The 23,759-nt window shown below is 51.2% G+C and overlaps 1 protein-coding gene across 1 annotated transcript in view; it reads left to right on the top strand.

Moving 5' to 3' along the window:
• Positions 1–22,683, top strand: part of tjap1 (tight junction associated protein 1 (peripheral)) — a 39,774-nt gene extending 17,091 nt beyond the window's left edge. The window contains exons 6-12 of the mRNA XM_072436871.1: positions 1,051–1,158; positions 16,330–16,413; positions 17,608–17,682; positions 19,173–19,381; positions 20,170–20,503; positions 21,484–21,773; positions 21,977–22,683. Of these exons, the coding sequence (XP_072292972.1) occupies positions 1,051–1,158; positions 16,330–16,413; positions 17,608–17,682; positions 19,173–19,381; positions 20,170–20,503; positions 21,484–21,773; positions 21,977–22,364 (1,488 nt within the window). The 3' untranslated portion in view covers positions 22,365–22,683. The remainder of the gene's footprint in view (positions 1–1,050; positions 1,159–16,329; positions 16,414–17,607; positions 17,683–19,172; positions 19,382–20,169; positions 20,504–21,483; positions 21,774–21,976) is intronic.
• The last annotated feature ends 1,076 nt before the right edge of the window (positions 22,684–23,759 follow it).

The following is a 23,759-nucleotide window of genomic DNA, read 5'->3' as shown; positions in this document are numbered from 1 at the left end:
CACCTGGTGTTCTGATGTCACGAGTCACACCTGGTGTTCTGATGTCACGAGTCACACCTGGTGTTCTGATGTCACGAGTCACACCTGGTGTTCTGATGTCACGAGTCACACCTGGTGTTCTGATGTCACGAGTCACACCTGGTGTTCTGATGTCACGAGTCACACCTGGTGTTCTGATGTCATGAGTCACACCTGGTGTTCTGATGTCATGAGTCACACCTGGTGTTCTGATGTCATGAAGAGCCTTTACTGCTTTAGCTGCTGTTAGCGCCTGCTCTTAGCTTTAACTCCTGTTTGCAGCTTCTGTTAGCGCCTGCTGTTAGCTTTAGCTCCTGTTAGCGCCTGCCCTTAGCTTTAACTCCTTTTAGTGGCTGCTGTTAGCTTTAGCTCCTGTTAGCGCCTGCCCTTAGCTTTAACTCCTTTTAGTGGCTGCTGTTAGCTTTAGCTCCTGTTAGCGCCTGCTCTTAGCTTTAACTCCTGTTTGCAGCTTCTGTTAGCGCCTGCTGTTAGCTTTAGCTCCTGTTAGCGGCTGCGTTACCGTCATGTCATTGAGTGGACATGCTTTAACCTTCAGACCGTAGATGGCGCTCTTTGAGCTGCTGTAGATTCACAAACATGTAAAATATTTAGAGCTGCAACTAACAATTATTTTAGTTTGACCAAAATATTTTAGAAAAAGATTCCGTTTTATCGTCTGGACTCTGTTTTAGAAAAACGAAACGTTTCGACTCTCATCTCGTCATTTTCAATCTGTGAATGGAGTCTGGGAAGCCCCGCCCACCAGGCGGGACCTCCTGATAAAGGGAGTCTTTGGTTTCACTTGAAACTAGCCTCTTTGTTACTATCAGCCTGTACTGGGCATCAGCCTCCTGCTGTAACCTGACTCTGGCTCCCTCCTCACTGAGTACCTGATAAACATGACTTTAGACAAATACAAACAAATACAATTACTGGATTTTGACAATTAAATGTTGCAGCCCTAAAAATAATCTGTGGTAAACGTGTGCCTCTGATGATGTCACTGACCTGATGATGATGATGATGTCACAGCTGAGGAAGGTGGAGCGGGACAAAAAGACGATGGACCAGGAGCTGGTGGAGCTCACCAACAAACTGTTGGATGCTAAAGGCACCATCGACCGTCTGGAAGAGCTCAACGTGAGTCATGACCTCTAACACATCTATACGCCTAGGACACGCCTAGGACACGCCTAGGACACGCCTAGGACACGTAACACACAACCACCGCTCATACACAGATCTTGTAAAAGTAAAAAAAGCATGAAAGAATCCGGTTTCACCTCGAGCCTCGTGAGCTTCGTTAGCCTCGTTAGCCACGTTAGCCCCATTAGCTTGTGCTGCGGGCTGTTTTCCAGTGGTATGGTCAGCTCTCTTTGCTTTGGTCGTCATGGTTACAGACTTGTGTCATCCTTGTTGACTCGTCTTTAGTTCTTCCTCTTTTGGATTATGTCAAACGATGATTTTAAAGCCGAGTTTTGCAGCAGCGTGAGAGTCATGACCCGGAAGTCTAATGTGACCCTTAAGATAAGATTAGCCTTTATTTGTCCCACAATGGGGCAACACAAGTAGGTGCAGAAGTAAATAACTTATAAAAACACTCTTATATAATAATAACAATAGTAACAGACTTATGTCACTATAATGTCCCTTTTTTTGACGACTCCACATTAAACTGCCACACTGTTAATAAAGGTTATTATTCTTACAAACTTTAGCCTCATTTCCTGCCGTCCTGGTGTGATGTCATAGGATCAAACAGGAAGTGCATGTGCAGAGCAACTGTCCACCAGGAAGTTTAGATGTGAATCAGTTTGTTACTTCTTAGTGTCTGCCACTCGCCCGTCGAGGATCAAACCCTCTAACTATCCACCCTCTAACTATCCACCCTTTAACTATCCACCCTTTTCATTTTCAGTGAGATGTGATATTTTTGACGTCAATGGCCACGCCCACATATGTGTCACGTGACCTGAACTCATGGATCAACTCTTTATCACCGTTTCAATAAGTCGAGTCGAGACTTAATCTCCAACACGTTCAATTCAATTTATTTTTATAACGCCCAAAATCACAACAGCAGTTTTAGCTCTCCAGGTCATATGCCCCAAACAAGGGCTCCACGACTACCTCTTACTGTGCTTTTAGAGACTCTTGGCACCACCAGAAGGCTCTACCTCCTACTGTGCTTTTAGAGACTCTTGGGACCACCAGAAGGCTCTACCTCCTACTGTGCTTTTAGAGACTCTTGGCACCACCAGAAGGCTCTACCTCCTACTGTGCTTTTAGAGACTCTTGGCACCACCAGAAGGCTCTACCTCCTACTGTGCTTTTAGAGACTCTTGGGACCACCAGAAGGCTCTACCTCCTACTGTGCTTTTAGAGACTCTTGGCACCACCAGAAGGCTCTACCTCCTACTGTGCTTTTAGAGACTCTTGGGACCACCAGAAGGCTCTACCTCCTATTGTGCTTTTTGAGACTTGGCACCACCAGAAGGCTCTACCTCCTACTGTGCTTTTAGAGACTCTTGGCACCACCAGAAGGCTCTACCTCCTACTGTGCTTTTAGAGACTCTTGGGACCACCAGAAGGCTCTACCTCCTACTGTGCTTTTAGAGACTCTTGGCACCACCAGAAGGCTCTACCTCCTACTGTGCTTTTAGAGACTCTTGGCAACACCAGAAGGCTCTACCTCCTACTGTGCTTTTAGAGACTCTTGGCACCACCAGAAGGCTCTACCTCCTACTGTGCTTTTAGAGACTCTTGGGACCACCAGAAGGCTCTACCTCCTATTGTGCTTTTTGAGACTTGGCACCACCAGAAGGCTCTACCTCCTACTGTGCTTTTAGAGACTCTTGGCACCACCAGAAGGCTCTACCTCCTACTGTGCTTTTAGAGGCTCTTGGCACCACCAGAAGGCTCTACCTCCTACTGTGCTTTTAGAGACTCTTGGCAACACCAGAAGGCTCTACCTCCTACTGTGCTTTTAGAGACTCTTGGCACCACCAGAAGGCTCTACCTCCTACTGTGCTTTTAGAGACTCTTGGGACCACCAGAAGGCTCTACCTCCTATTGTGCTTTTTGAGACTTGGCACCACCAGAAGGCTCTACCTCCTACTGTGCTTTTAGAGACTCTTGGCACCACCAGAAGGCTCTACCTCCTACTGTTCTTTTAGAGACTCTTGGCACCACCAGAAGGCTCTACCTCCTACTGTGCTTTTAGAGACTCTTGGCAACACCAGAAGGCTCTACCTCCTACTGTGCTTTTAGAGACTCTTGGCACCACCAGAAGGTTCTACCTCCTACTGTGCTTTTAGAGACTCTTGAGACCACCAGAAGGCTCTACCTCCTACTGTGCTTTTAGAGACTCTTGGCACCACCAGAAGGCTCTACCTCCTACTGTGCTTTTAGAGACTCTTGGCACCACCAGAAGGCTCTACCTCCTACTGTGCTTTTAGAGACTCTTGAGACCACCAGAAGGTTCTACCTCCTACTGTGCTTTTAGAGATTCTTGGCACCACCAGAAGGCTCTACCTCCTACTGTGCTTTTAGAGACTCTTGAGACCACCAGAAGGTTCTACCTCCTACTGTGCTTTTAGAGACTCTTGAGACCACCAGAAGGCTCTACCTCCTACTGTGCTTTTAGAGACTCTTGGCACCACCAGAAGGCTCTACCTCCTACTGTGCTTTTAGAGACTCTTGGGACCACCAGAAGGCTCTACCTCCTACTGTGCTTTTAGAGACTCTTGGCACCACCAGAAGGCTCTACCTCCTACTGTGCTTTTAGAGACTCTTGAGACCACCAGAAGGTTCTACCTCCTACTGTGCTTTTAGAGATTCTTGGCACCACCAGAAGGCTCTACCTCCTACTGTGCTTTTAGAGACTCTTGAGACCACCAGAAGGTTCTACCTCCTACTGTGCTTTTAGAGACTCTTGAGACCACCAGAAGGCTCTACCTCCTACTGTGCTTTTAGAGACTCTTGAGACCACCAGAAGGCTCTACCTCCTACTGTGCTTTTAGAGACTCTTGGCACCACCAGAAGGCTCTACCTCCTACTGTGCTTTTAGAGACTCTTGGGACCACCAGAAGGCTCCACCTCCTACTGTGCTTTTAGAGACTCTTGGCACCACCAGAAGGCTCTACCTCCTACTGTGCTTTTAGAGACTCTTGGGACCACCAGAAGGCTCTACCTCCTACTGTGCTTTTAGAGACTCTTGGCACCACCAGAAGGTTCTACCTCCTACTGTGCTTTTAGAGACTCTTGGCATCACCAGAAGGTTCTACCTCCTACAGTACTTTTAGAGACTCTTGGCAACACCAGAAGGCTCTACCTCCTACTGTGCTTTTAGAGACTCTTGGCACCACCAGAAGGTTATACCTCCTACTGTGCTTTTAGAGACTCTTGGCACCACCAGAAGGCTCTACCTCCTACTGTGCTTTTAGAGACTCTTGGCACCACCAGAAGGCTCTACCTCCTACTGTGCTTTTAGAGACTCTTGGCACCACCAGAAGGCTCTACCTCCTACTGTGCTTTTAGAGACTCTTGGCACCACCAGAAGGCTCTACCTCCTACTGTGCTTTTAGAGACTCTTGGGACCACCAGAAGGCTCTACCTCCTACTGTGTTTTTAGAGACTCTTGGCACCACCAGAAGGTTCTACCTCCTACTGTGCTTTTAGAGACTCTTGGCACCACCAGAAGGCTCTACCTCCTACTGTGCTTTTAGAGACTCTTGGCACCACCAGAAGGCTCTACCTCCTACTGTGCTTTTAGAGACTCTTGGCACCACCAGAAGGCTCTACCTCCTACTGTGCTTTTAGAGACTCTTGGCACCACCAGAAGGCTCTACCTCCTACTGTGCTTTTAGAGACTCTTGAGACCACCAGAAGGTTCTACCTCCTACTGTGCTTTTAGAGATTCTTGGCACCACCAGAAGGCTCTACCTCCTACTGTGCTTTTAGAGACTCTTGAGACCACCAGAAGGTTCTACCTCCTACTGTGCTTTTAGAGACTCTTGAGACCACCAGAAGGCTCTACCTCCTACTCTGCTTTTAGAGACTCTTGGCACCACCAGAAGGCTCTACCTCCTACTGTGCTTTTAGAGACTCTTGGGACCACCAGAAGGCTCTACCTCCTACTGTGCTTTTAGAGACTCTTGGCACCACCAGAAGGCTCTTCCTCCTACTGTGCTTTTAGAGACTCTTGGGACCACCAGAAGGCTCTACCTCCTACTGTGCTTTTAGAGATTCTTGGCACCACCAGAAGGTTCTACCTCCTACTGTGCTTTTAGAGACTCTTGGCATCACCAGAAGGTTCTACCTCCTACAGTACTTTTAGAGACTCTTGGCAACACCAGAAGGCTCTACCTCCTACTGTGCTTTTAGAGACTCTTGGCACAACCAGAAGGTTATACCTCCTACTGTGCTTTTAGAGACTCTTGGCACCACCAGAAGGCTCTACCTCCTACTGTGCTTTTAGAGACTCTTGGCACCACCAGAAGGCTCTACCTCCTACTGTGCCTTTAGAGACTCTTGGCACCACCAGAAGGCTCTACCTCCTACTGTGCTTTTAGAGACTCTTGAGACCACCAGAAGGTTCTACCTCCTACTGTGCTTTTAGAGATTCTTGGCACCACCAGAAGGCTCTACCTCCTACTGTGCTTTTAGAGACTCTTGAGACCACCAGAAGGTTCTACCTCCTACTGTGCTTTTAGAGACTCTTGGGACCACCAGAAGGCTCTACCTCCTATTGTGCTTTTTGAGACTTGGCACCACCAGAAGGCTCTACCTCCTACTGTGCTTTTAGAGACTCTTGGGACCACCAGAAGGCTCTACCTCCTATTGTGCTTTTTGAGACTTGGCACCACCAGAAGGCTCTACCTCCTACTGTGCTTTTAGAGACTCTTGGGACCACCAGAAGGCTCTACCTCCTACTGTGCTTTTAGAGACTCTTGGCAACACCAGAAGGCTCTACCTCCTACTGTGCTTTTAGAGACTCTTGGCACCACCAGAAGGCTCTACCTCCTACTGTGCTTTTAGAGACTCTTGGGACCACCAGAAGGCTCTACCTCCTATTGTGCTTTTTGAGACTTGGCACCACCAGAAGGCTCTACCTCCTACTGTGCTTTTAGAGACTCTTGGCACCACCAGAAGGCTCTACCTCCTACTGTTCTTTTAGAGACTCTTGGCACCACCAGAAGGCTCTACCTCCTACTGTGCTTTTAGAGACTCTTGGCACCACCAGAAGGCTCTACCTCCTACTGTTCTTTTAGAGACTCTTGGCACCACCAGAAGGCTCTACCTCCTACTGTGCTTTTAGAGACTCTTGGCAACACCAGAAGGCTCTACCTCCTACTGTGCTTTTAGAGACTCTTGGCACCACCAGAAGGTTCTACCTCCTACTGTGCTTTTAGAGACTCTTGAGACCACCAGAAGGCTCTACCTCCTACTGTGCTTTTAGAGACTCTTGGCACCACCAGAAGGCTCTACCTCCTACTGTGCTTTTAGAGACTCTTGGCACCACCAGAAGGTTCTACCTCCTACTGTGCTTTTAGAGATTCTTGGCACCACCAGAAGGCTCTACCTCCTACTGTGCTTTTAGAGACTCTTGAGACCACCAGAAGGTTCTACCTCCTACTGTGCTTTTAGAGACTCTTGAGACCACCAGAAGGCTCTACCTCCTACTGTGCTTTTAGAGACTCTTGGCACCACCAGAAGGCTCTACCTCCTACTGTGCTTTTAGAGACTCTTGGGACCACCAGAAGGCTCTACCTCCTACTGTGCTTTTAGAGACTCTTGGCACCACCAGAAGGCTCTACCTCCTACTGTGCTTTTAGAGACTCTTGAGACCACCAGAAGTTTCTACCTCCTACTGTGCTTTTAGAGATTCTTGGCACCACCAGAAGGCTCTACCTCCTACTGTGCTTTTAGAGACTCTTGAGACCACCAGAAGGTTCTACCTCCTACTGTGCTTTTAGAGACTCTTGAGACCACCAGAAGGCTCTACCTCCTACTGTGCTTTTAGAGACTCTTGGCACCACCAGAAGGCTCTACCTCCTACTGTGCTTTTAGAGACTCTTGGGACCACCAGAAGGTTCTACCTCCTACTGTGCTTTTAGAGACTCTTGAGACCACCAGAAGGCTCTACCTCCTACTGTGCTTTTAGAGACTCTTGGCACCACCAGAAGGCTCTACCTCCTACTGTGCTTTTAGAGACTCTTGGCACCACCAGAAGGTTCTACCTCCTACTGTGCTTTTAGAGACTCTTGGCATCACCAGAAGGTTCTACCTCCTACAGTACTTTTAGAGACTCTTGGCAACACCAGAAGGCTCTACCTCCTACTGTGCTTTTAGAGACTCTTGGCACCACCAGAAGGTTATACCTCCTACTGTGCTTTTAGAGACTCTTGGCACCACCAGAAGGCTCTACCTCCTACTGTGCTTTTAGAGACTCTTGGCACCACCAGAAGGCTCTACCTCCTACTGTGCTTTTAGAGACTCTTGGCACCACCAGAAGGCTCTACCTCCTACTGTGCTTTTAGAGACTCTTGGCACCACCAGAAGGCTCTACCTCCTACTGTGCTTTTAGAGACTCTTGGGACCACCAGAAGGCTCTACCTCCTACTGTGTTTTTAGAGACTCTTGGCACCACCAGAAGGTTCTACCTCCTACTGTGCTTTTAGAGACTCTTGGCACCACCAGAAGGCTCTACCTCCTACTGTGCTTTTAGAGACTCTTGGCACCACCAGAAGGCTCTACCTCCTACTGTGCTTTTAGAGACTCTTGGCACCACCAGAAGGCTCTACCTCCTACTGTGCTTTTAGAGACTCTTGGCACCACCAGAAGGCTCTACCTCCTACTGTGCTTTTAGAGACTCTTGAGACCACCAGAAGGTTCTACCTCCTACTGTGCTTTTAGAGATTCTTGGCACCACCAGAAGGCTCTACCTCCTACTGTGCTTTTAGAGACTCTTGAGACCACCAGAAGGTTCTACCTCCTACTGTGCTTTTAGAGACTCTTGAGACCACCAGAAGGCTCTACCTCCTACTCTGCTTTTAGAGACTCTTGGCACCACCAGAAGGCTCTACCTCCTACTGTGCTTTTAGAGACTCTTGGGACCACCAGAAGGCTCTACCTCCTACTGTGCTTTTAGAGACTCTTGGCACCACCAGAAGGCTCTTCCTCCTACTGTGCTTTTAGAGACTCTTGGGACCACCAGAAGGCTCTACCTCCTACTGTGCTTTTAGAGATTCTTGGCACCACCAGAAGGTTCTACCTCCTACTGTGCTTTTAGAGACTCTTGGCATCACCAGAAGGTTCTACCTCCTACAGTACTTTTAGAGACTCTTGGCAACACCAGAAGGCTCTACCTCCTACTGTGCTTTTAGAGACTCTTGGCACAACCAGAAGGTTATACCTCCTACTGTGCTTTTAGAGACTCTTGGCACCACCAGAAGGCTCTACCTCCTACTGTGCTTTTAGAGACTCTTGGCACCACCAGAAGGCTCTACCTCCTACTGTGCTTTTAGAGACTCTTGGCACCACCAGAAGGCTCTACCTCCTACTGTGCTTTTAGAGACTCTTGAGACCACCAGAAGGTTCTACCTCCTACTGTGCTTTTAGAGATTCTTGGCACCACCAGAAGGCTCTACCTCCTACTGTGCTTTTAGAGACTCTTGAGACCACCAGAAGGTTCTACCTCCTACTGTGCTTTTAGAGACTCTTGGGACCACCAGAAGGCTCTACCTCCTATTGTGCTTTTTGAGACTTGGCACCACCAGAAGGCTCTACCTCCTACTGTGCTTTTAGAGACTCTTGGGACCACCAGAAGGCTCTACCTCCTATTGTGCTTTTTGAGACTTGGCACCACCAGAAGGCTCTACCTCCTACTGTGCTTTTAGAGACTCTTGGGACCACCAGAAGGCTCTACCTCCTACTGTGCTTTTAGAGACTCTTGGCAACACCAGAAGGCTCTACCTCCTACTGTGCTTTTAGAGACTCTTGGCACCACCAGAAGGCTCTACCTCCTACTGTGCTTTTAGAGACTCTTGGGACCACCAGAAGGCTCTACCTCCTATTGTGCTTTTTGAGACTTGGCACCACCAGAAGGCTCTACCTCCTACTGTGCTTTTAGAGACTCTTGGCACCACCAGAAGGCTCTACCTCCTACTGTGCTTTTAGAGACTCTTGGCACCACCAGAAGGCTCTACCTCCTACTGTGCTTTTAGAGACTCTTGGCAACACCAGAAGGCTCTACCTCCTACTGTGCTTTTACAGACTCTTGGCACCACCAGAAGGCTCTACCTCCTACTGTGCTTTTAGAGACTCTTGGGACCACCAGAAGGCTCTACCTCCTATTGTGCTTTTTGAGACTTGGCACCACCAGAAGGCTCTACCTCCTACTGTGCTTTTAGAGACTCTTGGCACCACCAGAAGGCTCTACCTCCTACTGTGCTTTTAGAGACTCTTGGCACCACCAGAAGGCTCTACCTCCTACTGTGCTTTTAGAGACTCTTGGCAACACCAGAAGGCTCTACCTCCTACTGTGCTTTTAGAGACTCTTGGCACCACCAGAAGGCTCTACCTCCTACTGTGCTTTTAGAGACTCTTGGGACCACCAGAAGGCTCTACCTCCTATTGTGCTTTTTGAGACTTGGCACCACCAGAAGGCTCTACCTCCTACTGTGCTTTTAGAGACTCTTGGCACCACCAGAAGGCTCTACCTCCTACTGTTCTTTTAGAGACTCTTGGCACCACCAGAAGGCTCTACCTCCTACTGTGCTTTTAGAGACTCTTGGCAACACCAGAAGGCTCTACCTCCTACTGTGCTTTTAGAGACTCTTGGCACCACCAGAAGGTTCTACCTCCTACTGTGCTTTTAGAGACTCTTGAGACCACCAGAAGGCTCTACCTCCTACTGTGCTTTTAGAGACTCTTGGCACCACCAGAAGGCTCTACCTCCTACTGTGCTTTTAGAGACTCTTGGCACCACCAGAAGGCTCTACCTCCTACTGTGCTTTTAGAGACTCTTGAGACCACCAGAAGGTTCTACCTCCTACTGTGCTTTTAGAGATTCTTGGCACCACCAGAAGGCTCTACCTCCTACTGTGCTTTTAGAGACTCTTGAGACCACCAGAAGGTTCTACCTCCTACTGTGCTTTTAGAGACTCTTGAGACCACCAGAAGGCTCTACCTCCTACTGTGCTTTTAGAGACTCTTGGCACCACCAGAAGGCTCTACCTCCTACTGTGCTTTTAGAGACTCTTGGGACCACCAGAAGGCTCTACCTCCTACTGTGCTTTTAGAGACTCTTGGCACCACCAGAAGGCTCTACCTCCTACTGTGCTTTTAGAGACTCTTGAGACCACCAGAAGGTTCTACCTCCTACTGTGCTTTTAGAGATTCTTGGCACCACCAGAAGGCTCTACCTCCTACTGTGCTTTTAGAGACTCTTGAGACCACCAGAAGGTTCTACCTCCTACTGTGCTTTTAGAGACTCTTGAGACCACCAGAAGGCTCTACCTCCTACTGTGCTTTTAGAGACTCTTGGCACCACCAGAAGGCTCTACCTCCTACTGTGCTTTTAGAGACTCTTGGGACCACCAGAAGGCTCTACCTCCTACTGTGCTTTTAGAGACTCTTGGCACCACCAGAAGGCTCTACCTCCTACTGTGCTTTTAGAGACTCTTGGGACCACCAGAAGGCTCTACCTCCTACTGTGCTTTTAGAGACTCTTGGCACCACCAGAAGGTTCTACCTCCTACTGTGCTTTTAGAGACTCTTGGCATCACCAGAAGGTTCTACCTCCTACAGTACTTTTAGAGACTCTTGGCAACACCAGAAGGCTCTACCTCCTACTGTGCTTTTAGAGACTCTTGGCACCACCAGAAGGTTATACCTCCTACTGTGCTTTTAGAGACTCTTGGCACCACCAGAAGGCTCTACCTCCTACTGTGCTTTTAGAGACTCTTGGCACCACCAGAAGGCTCTACCTCCTACTGTGCTTTTAGAGACTCTTGGCACCACCAGAAGGCTCTACCTCCTACTGTGCTTTTAGAGACTCTTGGCACCACCAGAAGGCTCTACCTCCTACTGTGCTTGTAGAGACTCTTGGGACCACCAGAAGGCTCTACCTCCTACTGTGTTTTTAGAGACTCTTGGCACCACCAGAAGGTTCTACCTCCTACTGTGCTTTTAGAGACTCTTGGCACCACCAGAAGGCTCTACCTCCTACTGTGCTTTTAGAGACTCTTGGCACCACCAGAAGGCTCTACCTCCTACTGTGCTTTTAGAGACTCTTGGCACCACCAGAAGGCTCTACCTCCTACTGTGCTTTTAGAGACTCTTGGCACCACCAGAAGGCTCTACCTCCTACTGTGCTTTTAGAGACTCTTGAGACCACCAGAAGGTTCTACCTCCTACTGTGCTTTTAGAGATTCTTGGCACCACCAGAAGGCTCTACCTCCTACTGTGCTTTTAGAGACTCTTGAGACCACCTGAAGGTTCTACCTCCTACTGTGCTTTTAGAGACTCTTGAGACAACCAGAAGGCTCTACCTCCTACTCTGCTTTTAGAGACTCTTGGCACCACCAGAAGGCTCTACCTCCTACTGTGCTTTTAGAGACTCTTGGGACCACCAGAAGGCTCTACCTCCTACTGTGCTTTTAGAGACTCTTGGCACCACCAGAAGGCTCTTCCTCCTACTGTGCTTTTAGAGACTCTTGGGACCACCAGAAGGCTCTACCTCCTACTGTGCTTTTAGAGATTCTTGGCACCACCAGAAGGTTCTACCTCCTACTGTGCTTTTAGAGACTCTTGGCATCACCAGAAGGTTCTACCTCCTACAGTACTTTTAGAGACTCTTGGCAACACCAGAAGGCTCTACCTCCTACTGTGCTTTTAGAGACTCTTGGCACCACCAGAAGGTTATACCTCCTACTGTGCTTTTAGAGACTCTTGGCACCACCAGAAGGCTCTACCTCCTACTGTGCTTTTAGAGACTCTTGGCACCACCAGAAGGCTCTACCTCCTACTGTGCTTTTAGAGACTCTTGGCACCACCAGAAGGCTCTACCTCCTACTGTGCTTTTAGAGACTCTTGAGACCACCAGAAGGTTCTACCTCCTACTGTGCTTTTAGAGATTCTTGGCACCACCAGAAGGCTCTACCTCCTACTGTGCTTTTAGAGACTCTTGAGACCACCAGAAGGTTCTACCTCCTACTGTGCTTTTAGAGACTCTTGAGACCACCAGAAGGCTCTACCTTCTACTGTGCTTTTAGAGACTCTTGGACCAACCAGAAGGCTCTACCTCCTACTGTGCTTTTAGAGACTCTTGGGACCACCAGAAGGCTCTACCTCCTACTGTGCTTTTAGAGACTCTTGGCACCACCAGAAGGCTCTACCTCCTACTGTGCTTTTAGAGACTCTTGGGACCACCAGAAGGCTCTACCTCCTACTGTGCTTTTAGAGACTCTTGGCACCACCAGAAGGCTCTACCTCCTACTGTGCTTTTAGAGACTCTTGGCATCACCAGAAGGTTCTACCTCCTACAGTACTTTTAGAGACTCTTGGCAACACCAGAAGGCTCTACCTCCTACTGTGCTTTTAGAGACTCTTGGCACCACCAGAAGGTTCTACCTCCTACTGTGCTTTTAGAGACTATTGGCACCACCAGAAGGCTCTACCTCCTACTGTGCTTTTAGAGACTCTTGAGACCACCAGAAGGTTCTACCTCCTACTGTGCTTTTAGAGACTCTTGAGACCACCAGAAGGCTCTACCTTCTACTGTGCTTTTAGAGACTCTTGGCACCACCAGAAGGCTCTACCTCCTACTGTGCTTTTAGAGACTCTTGGGACCACCAGAAGGCTCTACCTCCTACTGTGCTTTTAGAGACTCTTGGCACCACCAGAAGGCTCTACCTCCTACTGTGCTTTTAGAGACTCTTGGCACCACCAGAATGTTCTACCTCCTACTGTGCTTTTAGAGACTCTTGGCACCACCAGAAGGTTCTACCTCCTACTGTGCTTTTAGAGACTCTTGGCATCACCAGAAGGTTCTACCTCCTACAGTACTTTTAGAGACTCTTGGCAACACCAGAAGGCTCTACCTCCTACTGTGCTTTTAGAGACTCTTGGCACCACCAGAAGGTTCTACCTCCTACTGTGCTTTTAGAGACTCTTGGCACCACCAGAAGGCTCTACCTCCTACTGTGCTTTTAGAGACTCTTGGCACCACCAGAAGGCTCTACCTCCTACTGTGCTTTTAGAGACTCTTGGCACCACCAGAAGGCTCTACCTCCTACTGTGCTTTTAGAGACTCTTGGCACCACCAGAAGGCTCTACCTCCTACTGTGCTTTTAGAGACTCTTGGCACCACCAGAAGGCCAGCATGTTGAGAGTGAAGAGCTCTGATTGGATGGTTCTATAGCATCTTTGAGGTGGGAGGGGCCATGTCATTTATGGCTTTGTAAATCAGGAGGAGGAGTTTAAATGTGATTCTAAACTCGACAGGAGCCAGTGAAGAGACTCCAGCACCGGCGTAATGTGCTCTCTTCTTTTAGTTCCTCTTGTAATCTTGCTGCTGCATTTTGAACCAGTTAAAGCTTTTTATGGAGCTTTTAGGACCTGCTGTGAGCAGGAGTTACAGGAGAATCGAGACGTTACAAATGCAGGAGACGTTTCAGCTTCACTTTTAGGCCGGATTCTTCTGATTTGACCTTTTTTACACAGATGAAAGAGACTGTTTCACAGACTTGATTTATATGAGCTTTAAATGAGAGCTCCTGGTCCAATCAGACTCTGAGGTTTCTTACAGTAGAACTGGAGGCTTCAGTGAGACTATCTGCTCAGATCGAGCGTCTCGTACATGATTAGGACCAGCACAATGACCTCCAGCACAATGACCTCCAGCACAATGACCTCCAGCACCATGACCTCCAGCACAATGACCTCCAGCACAATGACCTCCAGCACAATGACCTCCAGCACAATGACCTCCAGCACAATGACCTCCAGCACAATGACCTCCAGCACAAGGACCCCCAGCACAATGACCCCCAGCACAATGACCTCCAGCACAATGACCTCCAGCACAATGACCTCAGCACAATGACCTCCAGCACAATGACCTCCAGCACAATGACCTCCAGCACAGTGACCTCCAGCACAGTGACCTCCAGCACAATGACCTCCAGCACAATGACCTCCAGCACAATGACCTCCAGCACAATGACCTCCAGCACAATGACCTCAGCACAATGACCCCCAGCACAATGACCCCCAGCACAATGACCCCCAGCACAATGACCTCCAGCACAATGACCTCCAGCACAATGACCTCAGCACAATGACCTCCAGCACAATGACCTCCAGCACAATGACCTCAGCACAATGACCCCCAGCACAATGACCCCCAGCACAATGACCCCCAGCACAATGACCTCCAGCACAATGACCTCCAGCACAATGACCTCCAGCACAATGACCCCCAGCACAATGACCTCCAACACAGTGACCTCCAGCACAGCACAATGACCTCCAGCACAATGACCTCCAGCTCAATGACCTCCAGCACAGTGACTTCCAGCACAGTGACCTCCAGCACAGTGACCTCCAGCACAGCACAATGACCTCCAGCACAGTGACCTCCAGCTCAATGACCTCCAGCACAGTGACTTCCAGCACAGTGACCTCCAGCACAGTGACCTCCAGCACAGTGACCTCCAGCACAATGACCTCCAGCACAATGACCTCCAGCACAATGACCTCCAGCACAGACCTCCAGCACAGACCTCCAGCACAATGACCTCCAGCACAATGACCTCGAGCTCAATGACCTCCAGCTCAATGTCCTCCAGCACAATGACCTCCAGCACAATGACCTCCAGCACAGCACAATGACCTCCAGCACAGCTCAATGACCTCCAGCCCAGCACAATGACCTCCAGCACAATGACCTCCAGCACAATGACCTCCAGCACAATGACCTCCAGCACAATGACCCCCAGCACAATGACCTCCAGCACAATAACCTCCAGCACAATGACCTCCAGCACAATGACCCCAGCACAATGACCTCCAGCACAATGACCTCCAGCACAATGACCTCCAGCACAATGACCTCCAGCACAATGACCTCAGCACAATGACCCCCAGCACAATGACCCCCAGCACAATGACCCCCAGCACAATGACCTCCAGCACACTGACCTCCAGCACAATGACCCCCAGCACAATGACCTCCAGCACAATGACCTCCAACACAGTGACCTCCAGCACAGCACAATGACCTCCAGCACAATGACCTCCAGCTCAATGACCTCCAGCACAGTGACCTCCAGCACAATGACCTCCAGCACAATGACCTCCAGCTCAATGACCTCCAGCACAGTGACCTCCAGCACAATGACCTCCAGCACAATGACCTCCAGCACAGTGATCTCCAGCACAATGACCTCCAGCTCAATGACCTCCAGCACAGTGACCTCCAGCACAATGACCTCCAGCTCAATGACCTCCAGCACAGTGACCTCCAGCACAATGACCTCCAGCACAATGACCTCCAGCACAGTGACCTCCAGCACAGTGACCTCCAGCACAGTGATCTCCAGCACAGTGACCTCCAGCACAATGACCTCCAGCACAATGACCTCCAGCACAATGACCTCCAGCACAGTGACCTCCAGCACAGTGACCTCCAGCACAGTGACCTCCAGCACAGTGATCTCCAGCACAATGACCTCCAGCACAATGACCTCCAGCACAGTGACCTCCAGCACAGTGACCTCCAGCACAGTGATCTCCAGCTCAATGACCTCCAGCACAGTGACCTCCAGCACAATGACCTCCAGCTCAATGACCTCCAGCACAGTGACCTCCAGCACAATGACCTCCAGCACAATGACCTCCAGCACAATGACCTCCAGCACAGTGACCTCCAGCACAGTGACCTCCAGCACAGTGACCTCCAGCACAATGACCTCCAGCTCAATGACCTCCAGCACAATGACCTCCAGCACAATGACCTCCAGCACAATGACCTCCAGCACAGTGACCTCCAGCACAGTGACCTCCAGCACAATGACCTCCAGGTTTATTTGTAGAGCACATTTCATACACAAGGCAATTCAAAGCTTCACAGCAGGAAAAATGCATTCAAATCACAAAGAAATGACACAAACAGAAATACAATAAAATTAACTAAATTAAAAATGATCAATCCAACTGATTGTCTAAACTACTAAAATCACAAACAAAAGAGTCACACGAGCTCTAAGTCTGAAGTGCTCAGGGTCATTGTTCTCTCTGTTTCAGGAGCGTTACCGTCAGGACTGTAATCTGGCTGTGCAGCTGCTCAAGTGCAACAAGAGCCACTTCAGGAACCACAAGTTTGCAGACGTAAAGACACAACTCTGCACCTCTTACATGACCTATTGACCTGTTGACCTATTGACCTGACACACCTCTGCACCTCTTACATGACCTATTGACCTGTTGACCTATTGACCTGACACACCTCTGCACCTCTTACATGACCTATTGACCTGTTGACCTATTGACCTGACACACCTCTGCACCTCTTACATGACCTATTGACCTGTTGACCTATTGACCTGACACACCTCTGCACCTCTTACATGACCTATTGACCTGTTGACCTGACACACCTCTGCACCTCTTACATGACCTATTGACCTGTTGACCTATTGACCTGACACACCTCTGCACCTCTTACATGACCTATTGACCTGTTGACCTATTGACCTGACACACCTCTGCACCTCTTACATGACCTATTGACCTGTTGACCTATTGACCTGACACACCTCTGCACCTCTTACATGACCTATTGACCTATTGACCTGACACACCTCTGCACCTCTTACATGACCTATTGACCTGTTGACCTATTGACCTGACACACCTCTGCACCTCTTACATGACCTATTGACCTGTTGACCTGACACACCTCTGCACCTCTTACATGACCTATTGACCTGTTGACCTATTGACCTGACACACCTCTGCACCTCTTACATGACCTATTGACCTGTTGACCTGACACACCTCTGCACCTCTTACATGACCTATTGACCTGTTGACCTGACACACCTCTGCACCTCTTACATGACCTATTGACCTGTTGACCTGACACACCTCTGCACCTCTTACATGACCTATTGACCTATTGACCTGACACACCTCTGCACCTCTTACATGACCTATTGACCTGTTGACCTATTGACCTGACACACCTCTGCACCTCTTACATGACCTATTGACCTGTTGACCTATTGACCTGACACACCTCTTTGAGCCACATTCTGCTCTGGAACATCTTTGTTTTTTTTATGAACTTAATGTATCTGTACATAAAGACTAAACACACCCATGAGGAGGAGCAGAGGAGTCAGAAGAGGAGGAGGACAAGCAGAGGAGGAGGAGAAGCAGAGGAGGAGGAGAAGCAGAGGAGGAGGAGAAGCAGAGGAAGAGGAGTCAGGAGGAGGAGTTGGTTTAGGTCTGAGTTAGTGAAGGAGGTGAAGGACCATGTGGATTCAGAACCAGGAGGTGACAATGATCTTTGTGTTTCAGCTTCCGACAGAACTACAGGACATGCTCCACCTGCACATGAAGAACATGAAGCCCCAGCACAGCCCCGAGCACAAGGTCTGGACCAGGACCTGGACCAGGACTGGACCTGGACTGGACCTGGACTGGACCAGGACTGGACCTGGACTGGACCTGGACTGGACCTGGACTGGACCTGGACTGGACCTGGACTGGACCAGGACTGGACCTGGACTGGACCTGGACTGGACCAGGACTGGACCTGGACTGGACCTGGACTGGACCTGGACTGGACCAGGACTGGACCTGGACTGGACCAGGACTGGACCTGGACTGGACCTGGACTGGACCTGGACTGGACCTGGACTGGACCAGGACTGGACCTGGACTGGACCAGGACTGGACCTGGACCTGGACTGGACCTGGACTGGACCTGGACCAGGACTGGACCAGGACTGGACCTGGACCAGGACTGGACCTGGACTGGACCTGGACCAGGACTGGACCTGGACTGGACCTGGACTGGACCAGGACTGGACCTGGACTGGACCTGGACTGGACCAGGACTGGACCTGGACTGGACCTGGACTGGACCTGGACTGGACCAGGACTGGACCTGGACTGGACCTGGACTGGACCAGGACTGGACCTGGACTGGACCTGGACTGGACCTGGACTGGACCTGGACTGGACCTGGACTGGACCAGGACTGGACCTGGACTGGACCTGGACTGGACCAGGACTGGACCTGGACTGGACCAGGACTGGACCTGGACTGGACCTGGACTGGACCAGGACTGGACCTGGACTGGACCAGGACTGGACCTGGACCTGGACTGGACCTGGACTGGACCTGGACCAGGACTGGACCAGGACTGGACCTGGACCAGGACTGGACCTGGACTGGACCAGGACTGGACCTGGACTGGACCTGGACTGGACCTGGACCTGGACTGGACCTGGACTGGACCTGGACTGGACCTGGACCAGGACTGGACCTGGACTGGACCTGGACTGGACCAGGACTGGACCTGGACTGGACCTGGACCAGGACTGGACCTGGACTGGACCTGGACTGGACCAGGACTGGACCTGGACTGGACCTGGACCAGGACTGGACCTGGACTGGACCTGGACCAGGACTGGACCTGGACCTGGACCAGGACTGGACCTGGACTGGACCTGGACTGGACCAGGACTGGACCTGGACCAGGACTGGACCTGGACTGGACCTGGACTGGACCTGGACCAGGACTGGACCTGGACTGGACCTGGACTGGACCAGGACTGGAACTGGACCAGGACTGGACCAGGACCTGGACCTGGACCAGGACTGGACCTGGACTGGACCTGGACTGGACCAGGACTGGACCTGGACCAGGACTGGACCTGGACTGGACCTGGACTGGACCTGGACCAGGACTGGACCTGGACTGGACCTGGACTGGACCAGGACTGGAACTGGACCAGGACTGGACCAGGACTGGACCTGGACCAGGACTGGACCTGGACTGGACCTGGACTGGACGATCTGGCCTCACCCGGGCCTCACCCGGGCCTCACCCGGGCCTCATGTTTCTCTGCTTTAGGACCCGGACTCGCTGAGCCTGACTCCGGCAGACGTGGTCCCGACTTCGGTCATCGCCAGAGTTCTGGAGAAACCGGAGCCTCTGCTGCTAAACTCCGCCCACTCGCGCAGCAGCCGGCCAATCGCAGAAGACGTCTTTGTGCACGTGGACATGACATCATCGGACGCACAGCCCAATGGAGCCAATCACCCGACAGCCGGCTCTCCCTCGTGAGTCAAGTGTCTTTATTATTACTATGTGAGAGCAGGAGAGGAGAGGGACATTCAGCAGAAGATGTGAGAGCAGGGTCACAGAGAGGAGAGGGACATTCAGCAGAAGATGTGAGAGCAGGGTCACAGAGAGGAGAGGGACATTCAGCAGAAGATGTGAGAGCAGGGTCACAGAGAGGAGAGGGACATTCAGCAGAAGATGTGAGAGCAGGGTCACAGAGAGGAGAGGGACATTCAGCAGAAGATGTGAGAGCAGGGTCACAGAGAAGAGAGGGACATTCAGCAGAAGATGTGAGAGCAGGGTCACAGAGAGGAGAGGGACATTCATGGGTGTAGGGGGTTAAAGGTTAAGCATAAATGGATCAGCACATTTCACACTTGTTTACACTTGTTTACACTTGTTTACACTTGTTTACACTTGTTTACACTTGTTTACACTTGTTTACACGTGTTTACACGTGTCGGGACTCGGTATCGGCAGATCCTCAAAATCACATGACTCTGAATCGGATCAGGCCAAAAAAACCTGCTCGGGACGTCCCAAGTTTGAGTGGCAGCTCTAAAGCCACGCCTTCACTCAAGCAGCAAAACTCCAGATACAATGTCAAAACGGGTGATAAAAGCCAGACTGTGTGTGTGAAATATGAACATGGAGTATTTGCAATGATTCTCTGAGCAGAGTTACATTTGTGCTTTATGTTTGAATAATTCTGTTCAAACGTCTAAATAATGATCCATGTTTAGAACGGGTGAACTTAAGCTAACTCTTGACTAATGTCTCTCCTCAGCTCGTGTCAGAACGGCTCGGCGCGCTCATCTCGTCTTGCTGCGTCGCTAGAAGACGTCTCACTGTCCAAACTAAACCCGTACCCGGCCCCGCCCCCTCCGCTGCAGGCCCCGCCCCCTCACACACTGTACCCGGGTCGAAAGGTCATCGAGTTCTCGTCCGACGTCAAAGTCCCCAAGAACAGCCCGCTGCCCAACTGCACATACGCCACGCGCCAGGCCATCTCTCTCAGTCTGGTGGAGAGCCCCACCCCCTGCACCGCCTCAGCCAATCAGAGAGAGGCACTAAGCGATCCGCTGTCCAGCCAGTCCAGCCCCTTCAGCAGCCCACCTCAGGTAACGGCCCCTCCTACAGGTGTAATCAGGTGTAACGGCCCCTCCTACAGGTGTAATCAGGTGTAACGGCCCCTCTAACAGGTGTAATCAGGTGTAACGGCCCCTCCTACAGGTGTAATCAGGTGTAACGGCCCCTCCTACAGGTGTAATCAGGTGTAACGGCCCCTCCTACAGGTGTAATCAGGTGTAACGGCCCCTCCTACAGGTGTAATCAGGTGTAACGGCCCCTCCTACAGGTGTAATCAGGTGTAACGGCCCCTCTAACAGGTGTAATCAGGTGTAACGGCCCCTCCTACAGGTGTAATCAGGTGTAACGGCCCCTCCTACAGGTGTAATCAGGTGTAACGGCCCCTCCTACAGGTGTAATCAGGTGTAACGGCCCCTCCTACAGGTGTAATCAGGTGTAACGGCCCCTCTAACAGGTGTAATCAGGTGTAACGGCCCCTCCTACAGGTGTAATCAGGTGTAACGGCCCCTCTAACAGGTGTAATCAGGTGTAACGGCCCCTCCTACAGGTGTAATCAGGTGTAACGGCCCCTCCTACAGGTGTAATCAGGTGTAACGGCCCCTCCTACAGGTGTAATCAGGTGTAACGGCCCCTCCTACAGGTGTAATCAGGTGTAACGGCCCCTCCTACAGGTGTAATCAGGTGTAACGGCCCCTCCTACAGGTGTAATCAGGTGTAACGGCCCCTCCTACAGGTGTAATCAGGTGTAACGGCCCCTCTAACAGGTGTAATCAGGTGTAACGGCCCCTCCTACAGGTGTAATCAGGTGTAACGGCCCCTCCTACAGGTGTAATCAGGTGTAACGGCCCCTCCTACAGGTGTAATCAGGTGTAACGGCCCCTCCTACAGGTGTAATCAGGTGTAACGGCCCCTCCTACAGGTGTAATCAGGTGTAACAGCGCCTCCTACAGGCGCTGAGGGACCAGAGGAGGACCTGATCGTATTTGAAATGTTCTAATATTTCTTTGTGCAGGCCCTGAGTGGGGCCCCGAGCTCCGGCTCCTCGGAGGAGGACCTGCTGAACTCGTGGCACAGACTCTTTGTGGACAAAATGGCTCCGTCTGACGCTCTGCAGCGCACAGCCTTCAGTGGCCAATCGGCACGCGAGCTGCAGCACCGGGGTGGGGCTTACTCTGACGGAGAAGAAGTCTCGTCCAATCAGAGCTGGACCCCGAGCAGAGGCTCCAGTCTGGACACGGACACGGAGCCCGAAACCAGAGCGAGACCCAGCCAAGACCTGCTACAGCTGCACCAAGAGCCCAGGTGAGTCTGAGCAGGATCCGCACCACAGGGTCTGAGCAGGCGGCCATCTTGTGACTGTAAGAACAGCTCCAAGTGTCAAAGTGACAGATAAAGTGATATTTGTGTCATTTTGATCTGAATTATGAACATGAATATTCACTTTTATGTTTGTGTCTCTTGATGTGGTCTTGTCCCTGACCCGGTGTTTCTTGGTCCTGGTTTAGTTCTGCTCCCCTTTTGGACGACCGGAATTGTCTCCATGACAACAACGAGGAGAGGGACGTCCTTCCTGTCGACCTGCCCATCATCTGTCCCCGCCTCCCGGAGCCGGCGCAGCCAATAAGCTTGCAGCAGCAGCCCGCCCCGCAGCAGCCAGGCCCCGCCCCGCAGCAGCCAGGCCCCGCCCCGCAGCAGCCAGGCCCCGCCCCGCAGCAGCCAGGCCCCGCCCCGCAGCAGCCAGGCCCCGCCCCGCAGCAGCCAGGCCCCGCCCCGCAGCAGCCAGGCCCCGCCCTACAGCGTCCCCCGAAGAGCCCCAAGCGAATGGGAGTCCACCATCTAACGCGCAAAGACAGTCTGACCAGAGCCCATGAGCAAGGCACTCTGCTGGAGTAGAACCATTTTCAGCTTTAGATGAATGAAACTTTGCTTAATAATTGGTGATGTCAGAAAAATGAACTTAAAGGTGGAATGGACGATTTCTTTCAGCAAATGTTTGATCATATTTCCTGGTGTCGTGGATAAATCATTTGTCCTGCCACGTGTCAATCATAAAACGCACCTGTCGCTCACCTGCAGCCGCGTCAGGCTCCTCCCCACGTTTCCGCGTGTCTAAGCGCATGGATCTATCATAATATAGTTCCCTCAGTGTACGGGGCAAAATGAAGACGGAGAACGACAGTTGGAGCTGACGCAGAAGTGGACAGAAATCTACGGGAGACGAGAGATGCGATGAGATCTGTCGCGCTAATAAACAAACACACGTGTGTGTTGTATCAGTCCACACGGGGGAGTGGCATGAGCACGGGGGAGTGGCATGAGCACGGGGGAGTGGCATGAGCACGGGGGAGTGGCATGAGCACGGGGGAGTGGCATGAGCACGGGGGAGTGGCATGAGCACGGGGGAGTGGCATGAGCACGGGGGAGTGGCATGAGCACGGGGGAGTGGCATGAGCACTTCCGCCTGAGTTCTCAAATCGCCGAAAAATCGTCCATACCGCCTTTAAGGCTCCGCCCTAAACCAAACTTCTGTCCCAGAGTTCAAACTGAGGCATTGACAGGACCAAAGTGGGGTCAAAGGTCTCAGGGTGTGGCTTTAACGAGCCCTTAATGAAGCATTTGAATCATGCTCATGTCTGCACGGCCCTCATGATGACCCTCATGATGACCCTCATGACGACCCTCATGACGACCCTCATGATGATGACCCTCATGACCCTCATCATGACCCTCATGATGACCCTCATGACGACCCTCATGATGACCCTCATGACGACCCTCATGATGATGACCCTCATGACCCTCATCATGACCCTCATGATGACCCTCATGACGACCCTCATGATGACCCTCATGATGACCCTCATGACGACCCTCATGATGACCCTCATCATGACCCTCATGATGACCCTCATGACGACCCTCATGATGACCCTCATGATGACCCTCATGATGACCCTCATGATGACCCTCATGATGACCCTCATGACGACCCTCATGATGATGACCCTCATGACCCTCATGATGATGACCCTCATGACCCTCATGATGATGACCCTCATGACCCTCATGACGACCCTCATGATGACCCTCATGACCCTCATGATGACCCTCATGACGACCCTCATGACCCTCATGATGACCCTCATGACCCTCATGATGGCCCTCATGATGACCCTCATGATGATGACCCTCATGACGACCCTCGTGATGATGACCCTCATGACGACCCTCATGACGACCCTCATGACCCTCATGACGACCCTCATGACCCTCATGATGACCCTCATG

Source organism: Eucyclogobius newberryi, unplaced genomic scaffold (genome assembly GCF_026437365.1).
Source record: "Eucyclogobius newberryi isolate DKJ021-1_F unplaced genomic scaffold, fEucNew1.0.hap1 SCAF_8, whole genome shotgun sequence".
Classification (NCBI taxonomy): Eukaryota; Metazoa; Chordata; class Actinopteri; order Gobiiformes; family Gobiidae; genus Eucyclogobius; species Eucyclogobius newberryi.
This window is presented reverse-complemented; position numbering and strand designations above follow the sequence as displayed.